Genomic DNA, 24,841 nt, shown 5'->3' on the forward strand with positions numbered 1-24,841 from the left:
CATTTTTTTTTACCATTTAACGATTGAGTGATTAGTTTGATCAATCTTTTTAACGACGATGACAAAATTAATAAAAAATTTGTTAGGGTGACCAAAATAAAATTAACCCCTATCTAAAGTGAGAATAGGGTAGTTTACCCATTTTTATTTGAAATCAATACAGATGGAGTGGTTCAACGAACGTTAGATATAACAACAACAGATGAAGTCATCAAGGATCATAATGCGAAGTGGTTGCAAGGCTTGTATAGTGATCTGGGTTCATGTTTTGTGCTTGATGTCAATTTATAAAGTGCTTGGAAGGGTCTCCTTACTTAGAATTGCAGGTTTCATAGGGTGATTTTAAAAATGGACAATATAACAGTGGTGAAAATTTTATGTTCTCTGGAGAAGGCTAAACACAATGCTTTAGTTAGGAGAATAAAAAATACACTTAGTTGGTAAACACAATGTTTTAGTTAGGAGAATAAAAAATATACTTAGTTGGTCATAGAAAGTAAGGATACAACATGTTTTGGTGAGGGTAATTTTGTTCTTGTGGCCTTACTAGGATGGGGTTGAATTCGAGTATAGGTCAGATCTTGAGAGAACTGCATGATGATGCATGCCAAGTTGGGCATAGCAGGATATCTTAATTGTAACTCTTTTATTTTCTTTTTTTTTTCACAAATATTAAAAAGTATGTTGGTGTTTAATCTTCTTAGAATATTCAGTTTGAAATTATAAAATTTGATGCTTTAGATCTCATTCATCTCTCTTTTATTTTTTAATCAATCAAGTAGGTATATTTATTGGTAATTGAAAAGTTAATATTAAATAATTCTATCCATAATTTAATTAAATTATATTTTTTCTGTAACGCCCCGAATTTTGGGCCTAGAAGTATTAGGTCTTGAGCATGGGAACAGTTAGGAGGCAGGACATAAATGATTAGTTGTGCAAGAAGTGACACAAATGTGTATTTATTTCAGTGGTTAAGTGTTTTAGGAAGTGTTGGAGAAGTCCTGAGTTCAAGGAAGTGTTGGAGAAGTCCTGAGTTCAAGCCTTGGCTTGTGCAAAATTTTGTTTTTACTTGAATAAACCCTGCCTCTAGTCAGTATATTTCTTAAATAAATATGGGTATTTCATGACATAAAGGGCCTATTGGTTTAGGGGATAAGTGGTGTGTTATTGTAACTTGAGGTTTGAGGTTGAAGTCCTGGTATGCGCAATAGGAGTTTTATTTTTCTACTAGTATCGTGGAAGTGTCCTAGCTCAACCGAATTACTGAAAAGTTGGATTGGAATTTGAAATTGGTGGTTGAGGAAGGGGTGGACGTTTTTGGGGAGTGGATTGAGGAGTTTCGGTTGTTAGGGAGATTTGGGGACGAAAATTTGGATAGAAGAGGTTGTGTGGAGTTCAAACTAGTTGGTGGAGATATGTGAAGAGGTTTTCAAGGAGTGGATCAAGGGAAGGAAGTAGTGGTGCCGAAATTGAACTCTTTCTCAGAAGAATTTGGCTACCATCTGTCATTTTGGCATTTTCCTCCTAGTTCTGACGTTTTCGATTTTGGGAGTTTTCTCTCTACTTCATCTTTCGATATTTCTGCTTTGGTGCCCTACTGTCTTTTGCTTTCTACTTCTGTTTTTCTGTGCTTACTCCCTCTTTCAATCGATTCTAATCAGTGACCTTCTCCTTTTGTCATTTGTCGAGTATCCCTTTCTCTCTTCTCTCTATTCCTTCGGCTTTTATTGAGTTTTCCTCCTGCATTGTTAAAGCTGAATATCATCTTCTCTTCTCCTCCTCCTTCGATTCTTCTGTAATTAATAGATCTCCCCTCTTTCTCATACTGTTACTTTGACTGAATACCTCATTTTTCCTCTTCCCCCAATCGATTCCCTCTTGATCGAATAATACTCATTCTTTCACCTTCTCTGTGCCGATTCTCCTGTGCTCTCTGTCGTTTTTGGTGATAATACAACTATTCAGTTATGCTCTCTCTCTTCTCTTTTTTTCTACTGTAATAGTTTTCCATCTAACAACTCTTTTCTCTGCCGATTACTGTTAGGAGGTGCGACTGTTACATCTTATGCCCCGGTTCGAGTGGGTGTTTCTAGAGGTAGGCCGAATACTACTGTCGTCTATTCTTAGTCAGCTCTTTCGGTAAGTTGCTATACACTTGGTTCATCTATTTGCACGTATGGTATTAGTTAACAAGTTACGATTGGGATGCAGGTAGTCTTTAAGGATTCTAAGTAATCCCTTGCAACGGTTTAGTGTGATCGATCAAGGTGAGTGATAAGTAATATCTTGAGCAAGTGTTTTGGGTTAGGGTTCTTTTCAATTGATTGGTAAGCGACTAACCGAAGTTTCTGATTGTGTTAGGTTGGGGTTCTTGATAAACCATAATATATACATATTTTTACCCCATGCTTGGCATATTTTTGGAAGGATTGTCATAAGATTTAATGAGTTTGATGCTCCTAAACATTTAATTTCATGTTTTATACTCAGGATAGCTAAGGATAGCAAAAAGAGCAAGAAACAGGCCAAAAACGGGCAAATTGGGCCTAATTCAGTGTTTCACACGGCCTAGGCACTTCCACATTGGTAATCCACATGCCCGTGTGTGACACACGGGTAGGCCACACGCCCGTGTGTCATGGCCGCGTCGACATTAAACCAAGTCAGAATCGCACACAGCCTGAGCACCTTCACACGGACGTGTCACACCACCATGTCCCTATCGAGCTCAAATCTAATTCTTCTCGAAAAAGGCTAAGTTTGGGCTATTTTAGGTATTCCAAAGTCTATATAAACATCCTAAAGGAGGATCAAAGGGGGACGGAGGGTAGAAAGCTAAAAATACTTGAAGAACAGCCATCGGAGTCAGCTCAGAAGCAGGATCTCCTTCAAGACTGAAGATCTCCATTCAATTTTCCTTAGAAGTTCTTTGAGTTTCTTTATGTTTTGTTGTTCTCCCAATTTGAGATGTTTTCCTCTATTGTTATGAACTAAATTCCTTAAATACCTAGGGAAGTTGAAACCCAAGACGGATCTTATTACTATTTGAATTATATGATAAATAATTGTCGTTTTCTTAATTATGAGTTTTAATCCTCGCTTTAATATTCTAGGATATTAATTCAGGTTTTGATGTGCTTATTCAGTGGAGCAAAAGTCCCTGTTTAAGAGTAGATCCTCCATAATTAAGCGGAGTTGCATGCAATCCTAGAGATAGGACGACATAAATCTGTCGGATTAGAGTCAAATCTAATAAAGGAATCCATAGATCGAGTTAATGTGACAATAGGGGTTTTAATTAGAAAGAGATTTTGATTAATCGACCTAAAGTTAGTTGTTTTTAGTCTCGAGAGAGATATTAACATAAACTAGGGATTTCTACGGATTAAGTCAATTGAATAAATCGTCTAATTCAGAAGTAGTAAGGGAAGTATAGGTGAATTCTTCCTTGGGTATTGTCTTCTCCATTTGTTTTCTAAAAGTATTTTCCAACTTTATTCTCTGTCGCGTTCTTAGTCAATTAGATAGTTAATTTTAGTTTAAAAACATCCCTTAAATTTTTAGGCTAGATAATAAAAAAATAGTAATCACTAGTACTTTTAGTCCTTGTGGATACGATATTTCCGGTCTCACCATGACTATACTACTATTCAATAGGTGAGCTTGCCTTAGTCGAATTTTTTAGTTAGTTTAGCGACCATCAAGTTTTTGGCACCGTTGCCGGAGACTAAGATATTAGGAACGCTCGCTTTCTATTAATTTAGCCATTTTTTTACTTTTATTGCAATTTACTTTTTGTTTTTAGTTTAATTTTTCTTTTCAATTGCTTCTGGCAGGTGTCTCTAGTTTATGACTAGGAGGAACCCATCAGGACCTTTGCTTTTTGACAGTGAGATCGAGAGCACAGCTCGCAGAAACTGAAGAGAAATGAGGTGAAGTCTACAATACATAGAGGAAGAACGAGAGGGCGATATCCATGCTACAACCGAGGAGATGGCTGAAAATCAAAATAATCCACTGCCTCCTGTGGTTGCCACAAATCCAGTGAATCAGAATCCCGCTCCTCGTACTATGTACGACTATGCTAAGCCTAATCTAACGGGGGCTGAATCGAGTATTGTTAGACCTACAATTGCTGCAAATAATTTTAAACTGAAACCTAACACTATACAAATGATTCAACAGTTTGTTCAGTTTGATGGTTTGCAGGATGAAGACCCAAATAATCATTTGGCCAACTTCTTAGAGTTCTGCGATACTTTCAAAATAAATGGCATTTCTGATGATGCCATTCGCCTTCGGTTATTTCCCTTTTCGTTACAGAATAATGCTAAACAATGGTTGAACTCGTTTCCACGAGGGTCAATCACTACTTGGGAACAAATGACCGAAAGTTTTTTGCTTAAATACTTTCCGCCGGCCAAAACGACAAAGTTGAGGAATGATATCTCTTCTTTTGTGCAGATGGACTTAGAAACACTTTATGATGCATGGGAGAGATACAAGGATCTATTGAGAAGGCGCCCTCACCATGGGTTACCTCTTTGGCTACAGGTTCAAACTTTCCACAATGGTTTGAATCCCTTAACTAGACAAATGATCGACGCAGATGCTAGTGGAACTATTAATAATAAGACACCTGAAGAGACTTATGAGTTCATAGAAGAGATGTCACTAAATAATTATCAGCGGCAAGTCATGAGGACAAAGCCGACAAAAGTAGCCGACGTTTTTAACGTCGATTCGGTTGCTATGCTTTCAAATCAGGTAGAACTTTTGAATAGAAAAATTGATGGTTTACTTGGTTCTACGCAGGTTCATCCAGTAATGTAGTGCAATGCAAGTGGAGGTTGAACGAGCAATTCAGAGTATCCACTCTACGGCCCTAACATGGAGAACGAGCAAATGAATTATATGGGTAATAATCCTTGACCTCAAAATAATCCTTACAGTAACACTTATAATGCAGGTTGGAGGAACCACCCAAATTTCTTATGGGGAGGCCAAGGGAATCAAAGACCATCACCTCCTCTAGGCTTCCAACAACAACCTTACCAGCAAGAGAAAAATCTGAACCTTGTGAAGATGATGACAAAGTTTATTTCAGTAGCGAAAAATCATTTTCAGAACACTGAAACTACACTTAAAAATTAGCAAGCATCAATTCAAGGACTCAAAAATCAAATAGGACAGCTGGCTAAGATGATTTTGGAGAGACCACTAGGAAGTCTACCTAGTAACACCGAATCGAACCCAAAAGAGCATGTGAAAGCGGTTACACTAAGGAGTGGGAAAGTGTTAGCTGAATCTAAAAAGCAGGTGCCGCAGGAAGCGGATAGAAAAAAGGATGAGGAAGTAAAACCTGAAAACAATAAAAAATCGATGCCGAGGGAATATAAACCACCAATCCTGTATCCAGCAAAGTTGAAGAAAGACCGCATGGATGCACAATTTAGTAAATTTCTTGAATTGTTTAAACAATTGCATATTAACTTACCTTTTGTTGAAGCTATCTTACAGATGCCTACATATGCAAAATTTTTGAAGGAGCTTCTAACAAATAAAATAAAGTTTGAAGAATTGTTTACGGTGGAACTCAATGAGGAGTGCTCGGCCATACTCCAAAATAAACTACCAACCAAACTGAAAGATCCAGGAAGTTTTGCTATTCCGTGCTTAATTGGTAGTTTAAATGTAGAGAAGGCACTAGCTGATTTAGGCGTTAGCATTAATCTGATGCCCCACAAAATGTTCAAGCAACTTGGCATTGGGGAACCAAAACCTACTAGGATGAGTATTCAACTAGCTGACAGATCTGTTAAATATCCTAGGGGTATTATTGGGGATGTACTTGTAAAAGTAGATAAATTCATATTTCCTGTTGATTTTGTTGTGCTTGACATGGATAAGGATGTTGAGGTGCCTTTGATTTTAGGTCGACCATTTTTAACCACTGCTAGGGCTCTTATTGATGTGGGTGATGGTAAACTTGTGCTTAGGGTAGGTGACAAAGAAATTATTTTTAAAATTTATGATGCCATGAGATTTTTTAGGGAACAAGATCACTCCTGTTATTTTATTGATTCTATTGATCATACTACTTAAGATTCTTTACAGGAAATTGTACATAAAGACACGTTGGAACTGTGTCTTGCCTAAGGAGAGAAGGTAAATGATGATGATTTTGCGATAGGTAAGATAAAAGCTAAATTAAATTCTAATGAGCCTTCACTGAGACAGAAGAGCAATGAGGGTATTGAGGTAAACAATGAATCAAAATTAAAACCCTCTATTGAAGAACCTCCTAAATTGGAATTAAATCAACTTCCAAATCACTTAGAATATGCATTTCTTGGAAATAATTCCACATTACCAGTGATTATTGCTTCAGATTTATAGCCAACTGAAAAGGACGAGTTACTCCAAGTGTTGAAAGAGCACAAAAGAGCCATAGCTTGGAAAATTTCTGACATAAGAGGGATCAGTCCTTCTATTTGCATACATAAAATTTTAATGGAAGATGAATATAAACCTTGTGTGCAAGCTCAAAGACAACTGAATCCTAGTATGAAAGAAGTTGTAAAAGATGAGGTAATTAAACTTCTAGATGCTGGAATTATTTATCCTATTTTTGACAGTTCTTGGGTGAGCCCTGTGCAGGTTGTTCCTAAGAAAGGAGGCATGAATGTTGTAGCTAATGAGAAGAACAAACTGATCCCAACACGAATAGTCACGGGATGGCAAGTTTGCATTAACTATAGGAAATTGAACGATGCCACAAGAAAAGATCACTTTCCCTTACCATTCATCGATCAAATGTTGGAAAGATTATCAGGACATATGTATTATTGCTTCCTAGATGGACTCTCTGGTTATTTCCAAATTCTGATAGCTCCTGAAGACCAAGAGAAAATGACATTTACATGTCCATACGGTATGTTTGCTTATCGACGAATGCCTTTTGGATTATGTAATGCTCTTTTGCTTATCGACGAATGCCTTTTGGATTATGTAATGCTCTTGCTACTTTTCAGCGATGCATGTTGGCCATTTTTTATGAACTCGTGGAAGACATTATGGAGGTATTTATGGATGACTTCTCGGTATTCGGTAACTCTTTCCATCTTTGCCTTGAAAATTTAAAACGAGTTCTAATGAGATGTGAGGAAACGAACCTTGTTCTGAATTAGGAAAAATGTCACTTCATGGTTTGTGAAGGGATTGTGTTAGGCCACAAAATTTCTAGCAAGGGAATCGAGGTTGACAAAGCGAAAGTTGAAACTATTGAGAAATTACCTCCCCCTAGTTCAGTTAAGGCTATTCGTGGCTTTTTGGGTCATGTTGGATTTTATAGAAGATTTATTAAAGATTTTTCTAAAATAGTTAAGCCTTTAATGAATTTATTAGAAAAAGATGTGCCTTTCAATTTCAGTCAAGAATGTTTAAAAGCATTTAATACCCTTAAAGATAAATTAATTAATGCTCCAATTGTAGTTGCACCTGATTGGAATTTACCCTTTGAACTAATGTGTGATGCGAGTGATTTTTCAGTGGGCGCGGTTCTTGGACAGTGGAAAGACAAGCACTTTCAACCGATCATTATGCTAGCAAAACTTTGACAGCCACAAAAGAAAATTATACGACAACTGAGAAAGAACTGTTGGCTGTGGTTTTTGCATTCGATAAATTTAGACAATATTTGATATTATCTAAAGTTGTCGTTTACACTAACCATTCAGCTCTTCGATACCTCCTTATTAAAATAGATGTAAAACCTCGACTAATAAGATGACTTTTATTGTTGCAGGAATTCAATTTAGAAATTCAAGACAAGAAGGAAGCAGAAAATCTTGTAGCAGATCATCTATCTAGATTAGAAAACCCACATCTCAAGGATCTTGATGAACATGAGATAAATGACTCTTTCCCTGAAGAACAACTTTTAGCTATATCTGACTCCGTGGAACCTTGGTTCGCAGACATTACGAATTATTTAGTTGCTAACATTACACCAAAAGGGCTGTCACATCAGCAAAACAAACGCTTCTTTACTGATGTGAAAAACTACTTCTGGGAAGATCCTTTTCTTTCTTGTATATGTGCAGATCAAGTCATTAGAAGATGCGTTACGAAGTCAGAAGCAATTAGAATCTTGGAATATTGCCACACAGGAGACTGGAGGACATTATAATGGGACTAGAACCGCACATAAAACACTCGAATCAGGTTTTTATTGGCCCACACTATTCAAAGGCGCCAACAGGTATGTTACTTCTTGTGATAAATGCCAACGAACAAGTAATATCTCTAAACGTGATGAAATGCCTCAAACGTCCATGCTTTCATGTAAAATATTTGATGTATGGGGTATTGATTTCATGGGTCCATTCTCCCTAGCTCATTTGAGAATAAATACATCTTAGTAGCTATTGATTATATGTCTAAATGGGTAGAAGCCCAAGCCTTACCTACTAATGATGCTAGAGTGGTGGTGAGGTTCCTTAAGAAACTCTTCTCTCGATTTAGAACACCTAGAGAAATTATCAGTGATAGGGGCACTCATTTCTGTAATACTCAACTTGATAAAACCCTTAAGAAATATGGAGTTTACCATAGAATAGCTACCTCTTACCATCCTTAAATTAGTGTGTCGAAACCATTTTTTTATTTTGGAAAAAACGAGGATCGACTTTTAAAACGAAGTGTGGAGTCGCCACCAATCTTTTTGTTTAGGTGTGATTAGATCACCTAATAAAACATTTTATTCCATTTAAATCAATTTTAGTCTACGTAAATTTAAAAAAATTGGTTCGGGAGCCTGTTACATATGAGGAAGGGTTAGCACCCTCACTACGCCCAAAATTGGTACCAAATTGATTAAGTGTTGCCCTTATGTCTAAGATTTTAAAAATTTGGAAATATGGTTCCTTTTAAAACATTTGAATGGCTCAAGTTGGTCGTCAAAATTTTCTTGTCTCAAAGGAACACAACACCACATCCAGCACGATAGGACACGATCCTTTATTCCTTTCGAAAACACGATTAATTTTTTACTTCCAAAAGCTCAATAATTGAAATTTACAAAAGGATGCCCAATTATTTAGTCCAATGAAAAACCGAAACCAAGCACGGTAGGGTACGATTTTTCGAATTTCTAAACATTGAACATTGCCTTAAAAAACTTTAAGTGAACAATTGTAAACTAGCTCAAAACACATTGATCTCACTTGAAATAAAATGGAATAATTGATTTTAAAGAATTGGAAATTATAAAGCAACATTTTTAAATCAAAAGAAAAATAATAAATATGGGATAATATGCACACATAAAATACAACACTTGATAAATGAAGATAATATAACTTTATTTAACCAACTAACATAACAAACAATTAAATATAACTAATCTAAGAAAAATGTAACCAAATTTTCAAGCATGGATGGAGAATATAACAATACAAAAACGAATAAATAATATGCAACAACAATATATATGGCATAATATAAAACAATCAATACAAAATGTACAAAACAAAATGGAAATTAGAAGCCAATGTGGTATAAGGCTATTTTAAAATAATGATGAACTGATGAACACATAATATATATAACATATGAATTGATGAATTGATGGATTTAAAATAATTTGTATAAAAAACTAGGGATATATATATATATAATCATTAAAATAAATGTTATAGAATAAAGACATTTGAATCAAATAATATGCAAAGTGTTAAAAAAATTTGTTTAAAATTAACAATATACACACAATAAAGGAAAACTTAAATAATACATAAAATATGAAAGGATAATAAAATATATAATAAAATATGATTTTAGGAAGTAAACTATGTACATAATAAATTTAAAACATATATATACATAAATAGATTTTAGAAGCAATTATATGTAAAAATAACATGGAATTAAATATGTATCTAGGATGAAATATATGTACCAATATATATAAAAACATTTGAACAAAATATTGTATAAAATGTTAAAAGAATATGATATAACAAGAACTTCAAAATGATGATTTTATAAAAACAAAGTAAAGTCATTAAAATAGCTCAACACATATATAAAAATGTTAAGAATTTTAAAATAATAAGTATTTCAAATAGAAAGCTCAATTAAAATAATATATATGTACAAATATATATAAAAATATTTAAATAAAATATTATACGTAATGTTAAAATAATATAATATAAAAACTTCAAAATAATGATTTTTAAAACAAAGTAAAAATTATTAAAGTAATCTCAACACATATAAAAAGTATTAAGTGAATTCTCTTCAAAACAATGAATTATAAAAGTAGAAAACTTAATTAAAATAAATTTAAAATGAAAGGGATAATTTATAAATAAAATAAAATCTGGAATTAAAATAGGGACCAATGCATAACGCGTATGTAATGCACAGGGACCAAAGCTGGAAATATTCCAGATCTCGAAATGCAACATCAAAGCGCGAATCAAAATGCAATAGCACACAGATTTTAGGAAAAATTTAAGAAAATAGATAAAAACGCAAATAGGAGCCAATTGAAATGCGGCGCAAAAGGGGAAGGACTAGCCACAGAAATTTCCCATTTGAAGCACAAAAGCGCCGATCTGGGTCCTGGAGCGGGTTGACGCGTGGACCCCCTCCCCTTAAATGACGCCATTTTATTTTGTTCCAAAATTAAAAGAAATTGAATGGCAATCTACCATTTCCACAAGCCACAAACCGAAAACCCATTTGCTAGGGTTTCAGTGCAGCAGCCCTAATGTTCTTCATCCATTTCGACCATTCAACCACCATTTCACCATTATAATTGGTGAATGAAGCAGAGGCGCTCTTTATTTCCACCAAAGCCAAGTCTCAAAGCTTATTTTCATTCGAAAATCCTCATCTCAAACTCTGATTTCGACGGAGGAGACAAGGATCTCGTCATGCATCTACGAAGGTAAACCTCTCTCATTTCTCTTTTTTTTTTTTTAAAAAAAAGAAGTTTAGTCTACGAAACAAAATATATGCAAAAAGAAATAGAGATATTAAAACGAAGGAGGGTAAAAAATTTGAAATCACCTTCTGATTTCTTTTGCTGATTCTTTGTATTTAGTATCCGTAAATTTTTAGATTACAAAAAATGGCTTTTTATAGCCGGAAAAATAAGAAATAAAAATACAAGAAATCTATTTTCCTTTTTTTTTTTTTTGCTATTGTATTCTGTTATTACTTCTTCTCGTGAATTCTGTTGCAGGAGTGGCCGTACGGAGAAGAGGCCCTGGTGACGTGGAGACCGTGTGAGGGAAACTGCTCATGGGAGCCTGACCCTCTAGCGCTGCTCTAGCGTATTTCAGAAACCTCTAGGGTTTCTGGTGTTCTCAGGCTATTGAGCATCTTTAGGCTGTTTATGAATTGGGTTAGGGGGTTTTGGGTGTAGTTTTTTTTGGGCTGCTCTATGTATTTAGGTTAGGTCTAAATCAATAGGTTTGGGTTTAGTTTAATTTAGGCCCGAAATTTTGTAAATGGACATAGGACTCATAAATAATTTGGTTTATTATTTATTTCTGTTTAGTTTTATTATTTTATTTTTTGGTTTTTGGTTTTTTATGGGCCCGGGAAAATTGGGCCTATTATAGCTGCCCCTCTTTGCTCATTATCGTGTAACGAGAATAGAGCAAAGATTTCAAATAGGGCCAATTTTGCCCAGTTTTGCTGAATCTTAACTGTAACTTTAGGGAAATAGAACTGGTGGTGAAATCTGCTCCATTGCCGATACATGGAGATAAGATTCGCTATCCTCAATTTGCTCCACAACTGCTTAGGGAAATAGATCTTCAATCTTCAGTCTGCTTCCTTGCTACCTCAGAAAGATAAGACTTCAAACTTCAACCTGCTCTCTTGCTACTTCAGAGAGATAGGGCTGGTGGCTGAAATCTGTTCCGTTGCCAATACATGGAGATAAGATTTGCCATCTTCGATCTGCTCCATAACTACTTAGGGAGATAAGATCTGTCACCTCAACCTGCTCCACTGCAACTTCAGGGAGATAAGGTTTGCTATGATCTGCTCTACTGCAAGTTTAGAGAGATAAGATCTTTTTATTTATAGCTCCAATTTGTTCCTCTGCAACTTCAGGGAGATAATATTTGCCATCTTCAGTTTGCTCCATTGCAACTTCAGAGAGATAAGACCTGACTTCACCGATGTTACTACAGCATCCTCTGGGACATGTCCTGTAGACTCGGTTTCATGTATCTATGCTTATGGAAAATAATTAGGATGCTATGATCAAAATGAATCAACTGTTCCTAATTAGATGTGTTGCTTATGTCAAATAATTAGGATGCTATGATCGAAATGAATCAAATGCTCCTAACTAGATGTGTTATGGATGATATATGAATGCAAAAATGAAAATGATCCTTTTTAAAAGGCTTAAAGTATCATTGCTCGTTATTCATCAAGGCATTATCACTGATTATTATACTGTCATCTTGTTCAGTTGGTATTCTTGACAGAAAACCTAAAGAAACAATCACATTTTGCTCAGCAAGCTTGCCCCGCTGTAATTTCAGAGTCTCTTCCACGGTACCTTTTGAGACATAAATTTTGTACTTCCCACTGCAATCTTCAGGGGAATAATCATTTGGTTTCTTCTATCCATCCTGCTGCAACTCAGAGGTATAGGATTTGCATCATCTTCAATCAATTTGATCTCTTACACCATTCCCTGGGTGTAATGAACAGATGTATATGCCTGATATCTACATGAATACAGAATACCTTTTTTTCTTTTCTCGAGGTTCTTTTTCGGGATTACAACACTGATGTAACCAATATCTTTGACAGAAAATCCAAAGAGATACCCTTAATTTGGGCTTAAATATTTCCAAATCTTAAGCTTGGTGAGTTTTAAACAATAGTCCTGTTTTAGGTTCTTGTATTATTTAGAAACTTCTAAAGTAATATGCGAAACTCCTTTTATGAAAGTATTATTAGTCCACTAATCGCTATTTCAATGCAAAATGCTTGAAAAAGATTATAACCATAGACAAGAAAGGAATTAATTAAGAGTATAGTTCGAAACAAGTAAGCAAATACTACCAAGAAAGAAATTTATTGAGACGTATCTTGGAAAGAATAAAGTAATCAAAGATAAAAAATTCGAAATGGGTAAATGGAAAACTAGGTGCCCCAAATATCACAGCTTGAGCTTCTCTGTACCAACTTCTTGAGGACCATTCTGAGCTCAATCTGTGTTTAGGGGTTCCGGAGTACTTTGTCGATGCCCCAAGACGTAACATACTTCTTTCATTGTTAATTCAGGCATAGAAAGACTATTGTATGCCCCATTTTGATCCAAATTTGAGCCACCCTTTTCGGGTTTTCAACTCAAATCCCCTTTAGTCTCAAAGTGCCCTTTGCGGGTTTTCGCCTTGGCCTCTCTTTTTCTTTCTTCTTTTTTTATTTTTTTTATTTTATTTTTTTTGAATTTTTCTTTTTTGTTTTGTTTTGGTTTTGATTTTTTATTTTGATTTTTTTTAAGGTCTCAGGGCACCCTTTGCGGGTTTTCACCTTGGCCTCTCCCATTTTAGGTAGAATACTCATTGACTGGATTTGCCATTCGTTTTGTCAATATCAATTCTCCTCCAGAACAGGCCTTCTTTACTACATAACGTCCCTCCTAGTTTGGCATATTTTTTCCTTTGAAGACCTTTTGTATAAGAAGGATCTTCTTCAATATCAAGCTCCCCTCATGGAATTTTCTAGGATAAACCTCTCTGTCATAAGCCTGTATCATCTGACTGTGATGGACATCTTTTAAATTCAACTGATCATATCAGGATTGGATTCATTATGCCTTATCCCTTCGGTTCTGACAAGACTCGGGAAAAAGGAATCTTATTTTCAAAACTATTTTTATCCTATAAACCAATGAGCAATGTGTTGCCCCAGCGAAGATCCATGTCAACATTCAATAAGCATATAGGGTAAATGGTAACTTCTTTATACCAATCTTTACAAGCCTCGGTCACCTTTCACTATGGCCTTTGTTTTGTTGTTTTTCTCTTTTTTTTGTACTTTTTTTGGCTGCCTTTGCTGTATTGTGATATGGTGTCTGATCTTTGAACAGATTGCAAACTTTTCACATTGTACAGTTGTATTGGACATGATCTTTTCTGATATTACTTGTCGGCACCTTTTTTTTAACTGTGATGACTATCGACCTTGTAACATTGGCATATGAAGTGACCTTCACCCTCTTCGTGAAGTCATCGACGACTACCAAGATGAATCGATGTATATTAGACGAGAATGGCCTGATAACATCCATGCCACATATAGAGAATGTCTGTGAAGAAATGAATACGGCACATGAATCTTGTCTCTCTAAATACAGCCTAACTGATACAACCCTCTTTCATGGTGGATCAATAGTACCCAAACATCATGATTAGAGTAGGTACCGTGAAACCATTAACATATGTCCTTCTGACACCCATATAGACATTTTCTTTTTTGCATCTCCAGGTATGATTATGCGAAAACATCTTTGAATTCTTGGAATAACTCAATGGCGATTCACTTTTTCTTTGTTGTGACTCAGGCTCCGATTTTTGCCTATTTCTCACAATGTTCACAGACTCTTCATAAAGTAGGATCTGTTTTTCATCTTGTTCTACCATCCTTAACAAATCAGGAGATAAGTTACAATCTCTATCATCTTCAAAGTCCTGAGATCCCTTTAAACACATGTCTTGCTCAAATAGTAATTTTGAGTCAGTAACAGCGTCACTCGTGATATTGATATCCAGGGACCTATTATGGGTACAAAAGATATTCAAAGAATGAATGAATTTGATAATTATTCTCTGTATGGTATGATTATGAATGAAATGAAAGAATGATTGAAGAAAATTCCAAGAAGGACTAGGATAATTACTTAAACGAAAAAAATAAAACAATTGCTTGTGGAAAGAATAAAAGAATGTTTGCTTAAAATGATTGCAAAAATGTATTTCATTGAAATAATGATGTTTGAACATGAGCCTATTTCACAAAGAAATCCTTATTGCCTCTAGGCTTAAAGCAACAAGTTTGTTCTGAACATTACTCTGAGTAAGCTCTAAAAACTATAGGAAGGTCTTCTGTAGTCCAATTGTCTAGAACACTTCCAGGCTCATAAGGACGAATATCTGACAAAGTCTCTTCTTCAATTGCTTCTTCAAATATGGCATTGATGTGAACATTTCCTAATACTCCTTCCATGCTTTCTTTCTCTGGCAACCCTCGTTCAGGATAAATAATCCCTCCTGATACAAAAGTCCTAGAGATATGAGGGATTATCACGATCTCTCACTTAATTTCTCCACCACTTACACGTGCTCTTCTTCTTTCCTGTCTTCTTTCTAATTCCCTTTTTCTTTGTCTGGCATCTTGCTTGAACCCCAAACCAAAGCGATCATTTTTGTCCTTCAACATCGGAACCTCAACTCCTCCTTGGAGGCATCTCTCAAGTCCCTTTCCTGGTAAAGCCCTGAGTCCTAACATCAACTGTAAACCCATCATTGTAGTTTTGGATTTTTTTGCTCCAGAATTCTGCTTCCCTCAGTAATGAATGTTGCATTTACAAACTCCAAAGACCAAAAAGAACACTCAATGGCTTCCTCATCTATCTCTAAATATGGCACATCACTACTTACAGTCGCAATAATATCTTTTTCAGCATTTATCATTACTAACTGCCCTTCAGGTACCAGCTTTAGCTTCTGATGTAATGATGAAGGCACTACCCCTGCCAAATGTATCCAAGGTCTCCGTAACAGGCAATTGTAGGAAGGCTTACTATCCATTGCTAAGAAATCTACCTCATATGTAGTTGGGCCAATCAACAAAGGTATTTCTATTCTCCCCATGACTCTCTTTCCTATACCATCAAATTCTCGCACTATATTCTGACATCCCTTCATGTGTGAGCTATCTACAAGTAGCCTGTTTAGTGTAGACAAGGGCAATACATTCAGTACCGACCCATTATCTACCAGGACCCTTGGCAACATGTATCCTTTACATCTGGTGGTTATATACAAAGCTTTAGTAGATCCTATACCTCCTGGTGGTATATCATCATCATTAAAGAAAATGAAGTTGTCAGAAATTATATTATTAACCAACCGATTCAACTTGTTGACAGAAATATCATTGGTCACATATGTCTCGTTCAGCACTTTCAGTAATGCACTTCGATGTACCTTTGAGCTTAGGAGCAAAGCCAATATGGATATACGAGCTGGTTGTTTATGCAACTGTTCCACCACACTGTGCTCACTATGTTTCAGAAATTTCAGAAATTCCTTAGCTTCTTCTTCTTTCACTGGTTCATTAACAGGCACCCCCGGTTCGACCACTTTTCCTCTCTTTTGTTTGACCATCAGATCATATAGTTTTCCACTGCACGTGTGAGAACCTATATTTTGATCCTCTTTTAACAGGCTAACTGAACTCTCCTTCACCGAGACTGTCACATTACAATCATAATTCCAAGAGACCCTTTTGTTATTCTTATAAGAGAAAACTGCTGGTTTCTGAATTATGATCTTCGGTGTCATCTGAATTCCTGCTTCATTTTTGGGACGTGAAATAATGACCACAGGTCGATTGAATTTTGGGACATTCGACGTGGATTCTGACACGTATATATATTCTTCCTCTTTAACCTCTTCATAAAATTCTATCTCCTTCTTATCCATCAAGCTCTGGATGAAAGCTCTCATCTCTTCACATTCCTGAATTCTATGCCCTTTTTCATGATGAAACTCGTAGTAATTCTCTATCTCATCCCAACTTCCTTCTGAACTCAAAGCAACTAACCCCCTTCTTGCCATCTCCTTCCAGACCCATTTCAAAGGAGTTTTTACTTCTGTAATATCTGCTTTGACTCTTTTTCCTATGCCTCCATCTATCACGTTTACCTCACTATCAGTATGATTAGGTAACGGATTTTCTGCATTGGGCTCATTATCAAACTTCACAATGCCCATTTGTATAAATCTTTCAACTAGCTTATTAAAAGTAGTGCAATTTTCTATCAAATGCCATACGATCCCTGCATGATACTCACATTGAGCATCGGCATCGTACCATTTAGGGAATGGAGGCTGTAATGGCTTTAGATAAAAAGGTTCCACCACATGTGTATCAAACAAACTTTGATATAATTCTTTATATGTCATGGGGATTGGCGTAAATTGACGCTTCTCATTGTTTTGCTTTGCTTCAGTTATTGCTTTTGGTTGACTTATAGTAACAGATTTTAAGTACCCCACGTTTGCATTGTTCACCTCATTTTTCTTTTTCCGTGGGGCAGACCTTTTAGCACTTTCTCCTGCATCTATCCTTCTATTTCTTATTGCATTCTCAATTATTTCTCCAGTCATTACCATATCTGCGAAACTCCTTATGGCACTTCTTAACATATGAGTTATGAACGAAACTTTTAAAGTATTAATGAAGAGCAGTGTAGTTTCCTTCTCCAAGAGTGGCGGCTGAACCTGGATAGCCACTTCCCTCCACCTCTGTACATATTGCTTGAAACTTTTGTTGCTAGATCTCTCCATGAACTAATTCTGTTTCGACTCAACTGATTGTACCATTTAGTTGCTACTCCCACCAAACTGTCTTGGAAGCAATGAATCAACAATTGATTGTTATTAACATACCCAGTCACTCTTCTGCAAAACATGGTAAGATGAGCTTCAGGACAGCTCGTTCCATTGTACTTCTCGAAGTTTGTCATCTTGAACTTGTATGGAAGTACTAAGTTTAGGACCAAACTCAGATCTTTTGTATCTATTCCAGGATGTCTATCAACGCCTTCCATTGCCCTGACCTTTTCCTCTAGCCATTTACACCACTCCTCTAATTGTTTCTGTGATTCTGCCCTTTCCTCTTTCGCAACTTTATCCAAATCAGAAAAAACTAGATTATTCGAGTTATTATCAGGGTTAAGGCCTGAACCAGCTTCGAAATTCATTGGTATTGAAACTCCGGCCTGGAACTATTGAGGCCTGATCGTAACAGCTGGTTTCTGTAGATTTATCTCAGGTTGTGTCTGTACATGTATTGGAGTGAAACTAGGAGGATATTGAGGGTTTTCATTATTTTCCCCAACATTGTCCATAGGATCTTTCCCCTTATCCATCCTTCCTACCAGCAATTGAGACAGTTGATTCATCATATTTCTTTGGGACTCCATCATTTGATCCTTCATCTCTTGCTGAATTTTAGCTAGCTGTTCTTGCATCTGTGACTGTATTTGTTCTTGTATATCCCTTTGTATTTGCTCTAACTTTTCAAGTCTTTTGTCTATTAACTTGGTCTTTTTCCTTGTACCGTAGGGACGCATACTTGGTGTGTTTTTGTTACTAAAATAATTTCTAATTAATTAGAATCTTTTAATGGTCTTTAATGCATATGATGTAATGTAATGCAAATGCATGAAATGAATGCAAAGGAGGCATCAATTCTGATTCAATTCCATTTAGAAAACTTTACTAGAAAACAAAATTCTTTACATAAAACCGAGTTACAAATAAGACTTCGCCCTAATGCTCAGAGCTTCAATTTTCCTGAGCAACGAAGCTAGCTCCTTCCCCTGATCTGACTCCAACTCATACTTCACACTTAATATGTCTGCCTATACTGCCAAAGTCTGCAAGTAATCAGCTACTTCCCGAATTTGTGTTAGGGTTTCTCCCATAATGTAATCCCTGCTTCTAACTTGATCTTGAGAATGATGAAGCTGCCCCTTGCATTATTCTTCACTTGCTTCCAAGAACTCGATCCTCATTTCACAACTCTACAATGCTGCCTCTAATTCTTCTATTTTCCCTTTCATTTCCTCTATCTTGCTTAAGCTTGGTCTCAACTCCATCACAGAATTGCTATTCCAGTACAGACAAAGAGATCTCTCAAGCTCTGTTACTCTAGCCCTTAATTCAACTTGTTCATTTTTACTCTCTGACAGACTTTTCTCCAAGGCCTCATTTCGCGCTTGAACCTTCTGGAATTTCTTTTCCCATTGATCAGCCTTAGTCTTTTCTTCTTGAATTTCTTGACGCCACTGCTTTGAAATTTTCCCTAACCCAGCAGTCCTTATCGATAGGCGTAGCTTTTTTATAATCCATCTTCAAACTTTCAAGATCCTCCTCAACTTCATTATTCTTTTTTCGTAACTTTTCTGCCTCTAACTTCTGAACCTCCATATCTAATCTCAGGTGCATCTTTTCTTCCTCCAACTGCTCAGTCCTCTTCCCAAGCTCAGAACTCTACTTCTCAAAGTCTTGTTTTATAATTTCTAACTCTAACGGGGCAACTTGTAATTGTTCCTCCATTGGTCGAGTGCCTTCTAAACTTAGCCTAGGAACATTATCATTGACCCTTTTCCTAAACAATCCATTGTACTCAGGTGTCATCATGGAACTAACAACCAACCTCTTTATCCAGCGAGCTTGCATCCAAGCATCAGACATTTCCTGAACCTTCTTCTTATAGTGGTCACCTTTATATGAGAATTCACACTGAGCAAGCCCGTAAGTCATGGGTATAAACTCCCTCGATTTATACTGCCTTAATGCAAGTAAATGAGTATATCCAATGGCTCCCCAAATCCCTAGCAATGGTACCCAATCAAATTTTCCACATTGATAAAGGATCTCATCAGGGACCATCCAAAAAGCTCTCCACTCTACATCCTCCTCTTTGAGATTTTGAAGAATTTCCAGCCATTTTTCCTTTGAAATATCATCTATCCTTTGCATAGCTACCTCTTCCTTTAATAAGGAGAACTTTCAGAGAAGACCCGGTAAGAGACCTCGTTCACCTTCCAAAAGTGACCATGAAACCACACCAACAACAGCTGCGCACATCCAATAAATCTACATTCACCTGCCCTTCGACACATGCTCAAGGATCTGAATGTCTCAGTTAATATTACCGGTACATGTGTGATTCCTTTATCAAGATGATCGAATAAATCAGTGACAGCCTTATCCACATGCCTTAAAGCTCTAGAAAAATCACTAAACCATAAATGCTCAAGGCAAATATGTCGACCCTTTTCCTTTTACCTTTCATCTGGATGTGCTAAATTCAAATCTTTCAAATTCTCCCAAGGAATACATTTTCCATCACCATTTTGTTAAATTCGAGCAGTAACCCAAGGCTCGCTCATCCCGGTAATGTTCATTAACTTCTTAGCAAAAGTTGGGCCATTAAAAACCTTAGAATAAGCTTTGTTGACTTGAATTTTTAGACATCGCAACAAGGTAGTATATTCTTTCATGGTGGGCACCAGGTCTACTTTCCCAAAAGTAAAACAACAATAAGCAGAGTTCCAGAACTGAGCCATAGCTCGAAACAAATACTTGTCTACCTTAACATCAAACAGATAGGGTATATTACCATAATTTTGATAGAACAACTGTTTAGCTCCCTCATCCCAACAAGCCCATATATCTCTTAATTCTTGCAACTCATTCTGTGTCACATTGATGCGAGTGAAGTTCTGCAACCCCGATGTACATCCTTCTACCAGGCTATCAATTTCTTTGATTGTATCTTCTCTAACCATGTACAAACGGTCACATTATCCTTGACTTTATCAAGAAATTTATTCTCCATGTTAAATTTTCTAACTTAGTAATCGAACACGAATCAACACCTCCTTAAATATGCAATGTTATGCAAAACACAATCAAAACAAAACACAACAAGTTAGTACCAAATATAAGTGATAAAAATACAAGCAAAACAAAGATAATCAAAATACATATATGGGCAACTACTCAGGCTTAACATAGCTCTACTTAAGGATGGCTCTTAGGGTTCACTATATGTGGTTCAGTTCTAAAGAAAAGGTACCCGAACCAATAGAGTCCTCAATCCTCACCCATTCTAGGCTCATATAGATCGAGTTCGGTTCAGGGGAATACATTTCCCTATGACCATGCGGAGATGAAAATCTCACGAAATCATAGGTACGGATGTATCCCGAAAGTAATCCACTAGCCCATGCGGAGGTGAAAACCTCATGAAGGCATAGCTTCTCACTCCTACTTAAAGGTATAACTGCAACGGTTACGCAATGCAATGCAATATTATTCCACAAAACTTGGACCAAAACAAATGCAACAAAGAATCATGATTTTCAAATTAGATTTTCAATTTTAGACGAAAGGACAAAAATAATCAATTTTATGGCTTGACTCTTTTGTTCAATCCCTAGTGGAGTCGCCAAGCTTTCGAAACCATTTTTTTTATTTTGGAAAAAACGAGGATCGACTTTTAAAACAAAGCGTGAGGTCACCACCAATCTTTTTGTTTAAGTGTGATTGGATCACCTAATAAAATATTTTATTCCATTTAAATCAATTTTGGTTTATGTAAATTTAAAAAAATGGGTTCGGGAGCCGGTTACGTATGAGGAAGGGTTAGCACCCTCACTACGCCCAAAATTGGTACCAAATTAATTAAGTGTTGCCCTTATGTCTAAGATTTTAAAAATTTTGAAATATGGTTCCTTTTAAAACATTTGAATGGCTCAAGTTGGTCGTCAAAATTTTCTTGTCTCAAAGGAATACAGCACCACATCCAGCACGATAGGACACGATCCTTTATTCCTTCGAAAACACGATTAATTTTTTACTTCCAAAAGCTCAATCGTTGAAATTTACAAAAGGATGCCCAATTATTTAGTCCAACGAAAAACCGAAACCCAGCACGATAGGGCACAATTTTTTAAATTTCTAAACATTGAACATTGCCTTAAAAAACTTTAAGTAAACAATTGTAAACTAGCTCAAAACGTATTGATCTCACTTGAAATAAAATGGAATAATTAATTTTAAAAATTGGAAATTATAAAGCAACATTTGTAAATCAAAAGAAAAATAATAAATATGGGATAATATGCACACATAAAATACAACACTTGATGAATAAAGATAATATAACTTTATTTAACCAACTAACATAACAAACAATTAAATATAGCTAATCTAAGAAAAATGTAACCAAATTTTCAAGCATGGATGGAGAATATAACAATACAAAAACAAATAAATAATATGCAACAACAATATATATGGCATAATATAAAACAATCAATACAAAATGTACAAAACAAAATGGAAATTAGAAGCCAATGTGGTATAAGACTATTTTAAAATAATGATGAATTGATGAACACATAATATATATAACATATGAAATGATGAATTGATGGATTTGAAATAATTTGTATAAAAAACTAGGGATATATATATAATCATTAAAATAAATGTTATAGAATAAAGACATTTGAATCAAATAATATGCAAACCGTTAAAAAACATTTGTTTAAAATTAACAATATACACACAATAAAGGAAAACTTAAATAATACACAAAATATGAAAGGATAATAAAATATATAATAAAATATGATTTTAGGAAATAAACTATGTACATAATAAATTTAAAAATATATATACATAAATAGATTTTAGAAGCAATTATATGTTAAAAATAACAGGAATTAAATATGTATCTAGGATCAAATATATGTACCAATATATATAAAAACATTTGAACGAAATATTATATAAAATGTTAAAATAATATGATATAACAAGAACTTCAAAATGATAATTTTATAAAAACAAAGTAAAGTCATTAAAATAGCTCAACACATATATAAAAATGTTAAGAATTTTAAAATAATAAGTATTTCAAATAGAAAGCTCAATTAAAATAATATATATGTACAAATATATATAAAAATATTTAAATAAAATATTATACATAATGTTAAAATAATATAATATAAAAACTTCAAAATAATGATTTTTAAAACAAAGTAAAAATTATTAAAGTAATCTCAATACATATAAAAAGTATTAAGTGAATTCTCTTCAAAACAATGAATTATAAAAGTAGAAAACTTAATTAAAATAAATTTAAAATGAAAGGGATAATTTATAAATAAAATAAACTACTAGAATTAAAATAGGGACCAATGCGCAATGCGTGCGAATGCACAGGGACCAAAGCTGGAAATATTCCAGATCTCGAAATGCAACGTCAAAGCGAGAATCAAAATGCAATAGCACACAGATTTTAGGAAAAATTTAAAAAAATAGATAAAACGCAAATAGGAGCCAATTGAAATGCGGAGCAAAAGGGGAAGGACTAGCCATGGAAATTTCCCATTTGAAGCACAAAAGCGCGGATCTGGGTCTTGGAGCTGGTCGACGCGCGGACCCCCTCCCCTTAAATGACGCCGTTTTATTTTGTTCCAAAATTAAAAGAAATTGAATGGTAATCTGCCATTTCCACAAGCCACAAACCGAATACCCATTAGCTAGGGTTTTAGTGCAGCAGCCCTAATGTTCTTCATCCATTTCGGCCATTCAACCACCATTTCACCATTATAATTGGTGAATGAAGCAGAGGCGCTCTTTATTTCCACCAAAGCCGAGTCTCAAAGCTTATTTTCATTCGAAAATCCTCATCTCAAACTCCGATTTCAACGGAGGAGGCAAGGATCTCGTCATGCATTTACGAAGGTAAACCTCTCACATTTTTCTTTTTTTTTGAAAAAAAAGTTTAGTCTACGAAACAAAATATATGCAAAAAGAAACTGAGATATTAAAATGAAGGAGGGTAAAAATTTGAAATCACCTTCTGATTTCTTTTGCTGATTCTTTGTATTTAGTATCTGTAAATTTTTAGATTACAAAAAATGGCTTTTTATAGCCGGAAAAATAAGAATTAAAAATACAAGAAATCTATTTTCCTTTTCTTTTTTTTTTTGCTATTGTATTCTATTATTGCTGCTTCTCGTGTATTCTGTTGCAAGAGTGGCCGTACGGAGGAAGAGGCCCTGGTGACGTGGAGACCGTGTGTGGGAAGCTGCTCATGGGAGCCTGACCCTCTGGCGCTGCTCTAGCGTATTTCAGAAACCTCTAGGGTTTCTGGTGTACTCAAGCTATTGAGCTTCTTTGGGCCGTTTATGAATTGGGTTAGGGGGTTTTGGGTGTAATTTTTTTTTGGCTGCTCTATGTAAATAGGTTAGGTCTAAATCAATAGGTTTGGGTTTAGTTTAATTTAGGCCCGAAATTTTGTAAATGGACATTGGACTCATAAATAATTTGGTTTATTATTTATTTCTGTTTAATTTTATTATTTTATTTTTTGGTTTATGGTTTTTTATGGGCCCGGGTAAATTGGGCCTATTACATAGTGGACAAGTCGAAGTCACAAACCGAGAGCTTAAACGTATCCTAGAAAAGACTGTAGAGTCAAATAGGAAGGATTGGGCAGAGAAAATAGATGATGCTTTATGGGCCTATAGAACTGCTTTTAGGACCTCCATAGGAATATCGCCTTACAGACTTGTTTATGGGAAGAGTTGTCATTTACTATTTGAACTGGAACATAAAGCATTTTGGGCTATAAAATTTCTAAACTTTGATCCCAAACTCGTAGGTGAAAAGAGATAGATGCAGCTGAACGAGTTAGATGAATGGCGAGCTAATGCATATGAGAACTCACGATTATACAAGGAAGCCACAAAGCACCGCCATGATGCTCATTTAAAGCAACACAAGTAATTTGAAGTTGGAGACCTTGTCCTGCTATATAACTCAAGGCTTAAATTGTTTCCTAGGAAGCTTGAATCACAATGGTCAGGTCCTTTCGTAGTCCAAACCGTTTTTCCATACGGTACGGTCGAGGTAAGTCATCCAACCTAAGGCGACCTACCATGGGTGTTGGAGAAGTGAATGAATCACCA

The 24,841-nt window shown here is 35.5% G+C and overlaps 1 protein-coding gene and 1 non-coding gene across 2 annotated transcripts; both read right to left on the reverse strand.

The window, feature by feature from the left end:
• Positions 1-4,434: 4,434 nt before the first annotated feature.
• LOC128294808 (small nucleolar RNA R71) lies at positions 4,435-4,541 on the reverse strand. Its single transcript, XR_008285115.1, has one exon. It is a non-coding gene; the product is annotated as a small nucleolar RNA R71 (small nucleolar RNA).
• An 11,031-nt stretch (positions 4,542-15,572) lies between these two features.
• On the reverse strand, positions 15,573-17,450 carry LOC108485166 (uncharacterized). Its single transcript, XM_017789009.1, has one exon. The coding sequence runs from the start codon at positions 17,448-17,450 to the stop codon at positions 15,573-15,575; it is 1,878 nt and encodes a 625-aa protein (XP_017644498.1).
• Between the last annotated feature and the right edge of the window lie 7,391 nt (positions 17,451-24,841).

This window comes from Gossypium arboreum, chromosome 6, assembly GCF_025698485.1.
Source record: "Gossypium arboreum isolate Shixiya-1 chromosome 6, ASM2569848v2, whole genome shotgun sequence".
NCBI lineage: Eukaryota > Viridiplantae > Streptophyta > Magnoliopsida > Malvales > Malvaceae > Gossypium > Gossypium arboreum.

Coding starts and splice junctions, on each gene's coding strand:
- LOC108485166 (XM_017789009.1), bottom strand. CDS start 17,450: ATGGTAATGACTGGAGAAATAATTGAGAATGCAATAAGAAATAGAAGG.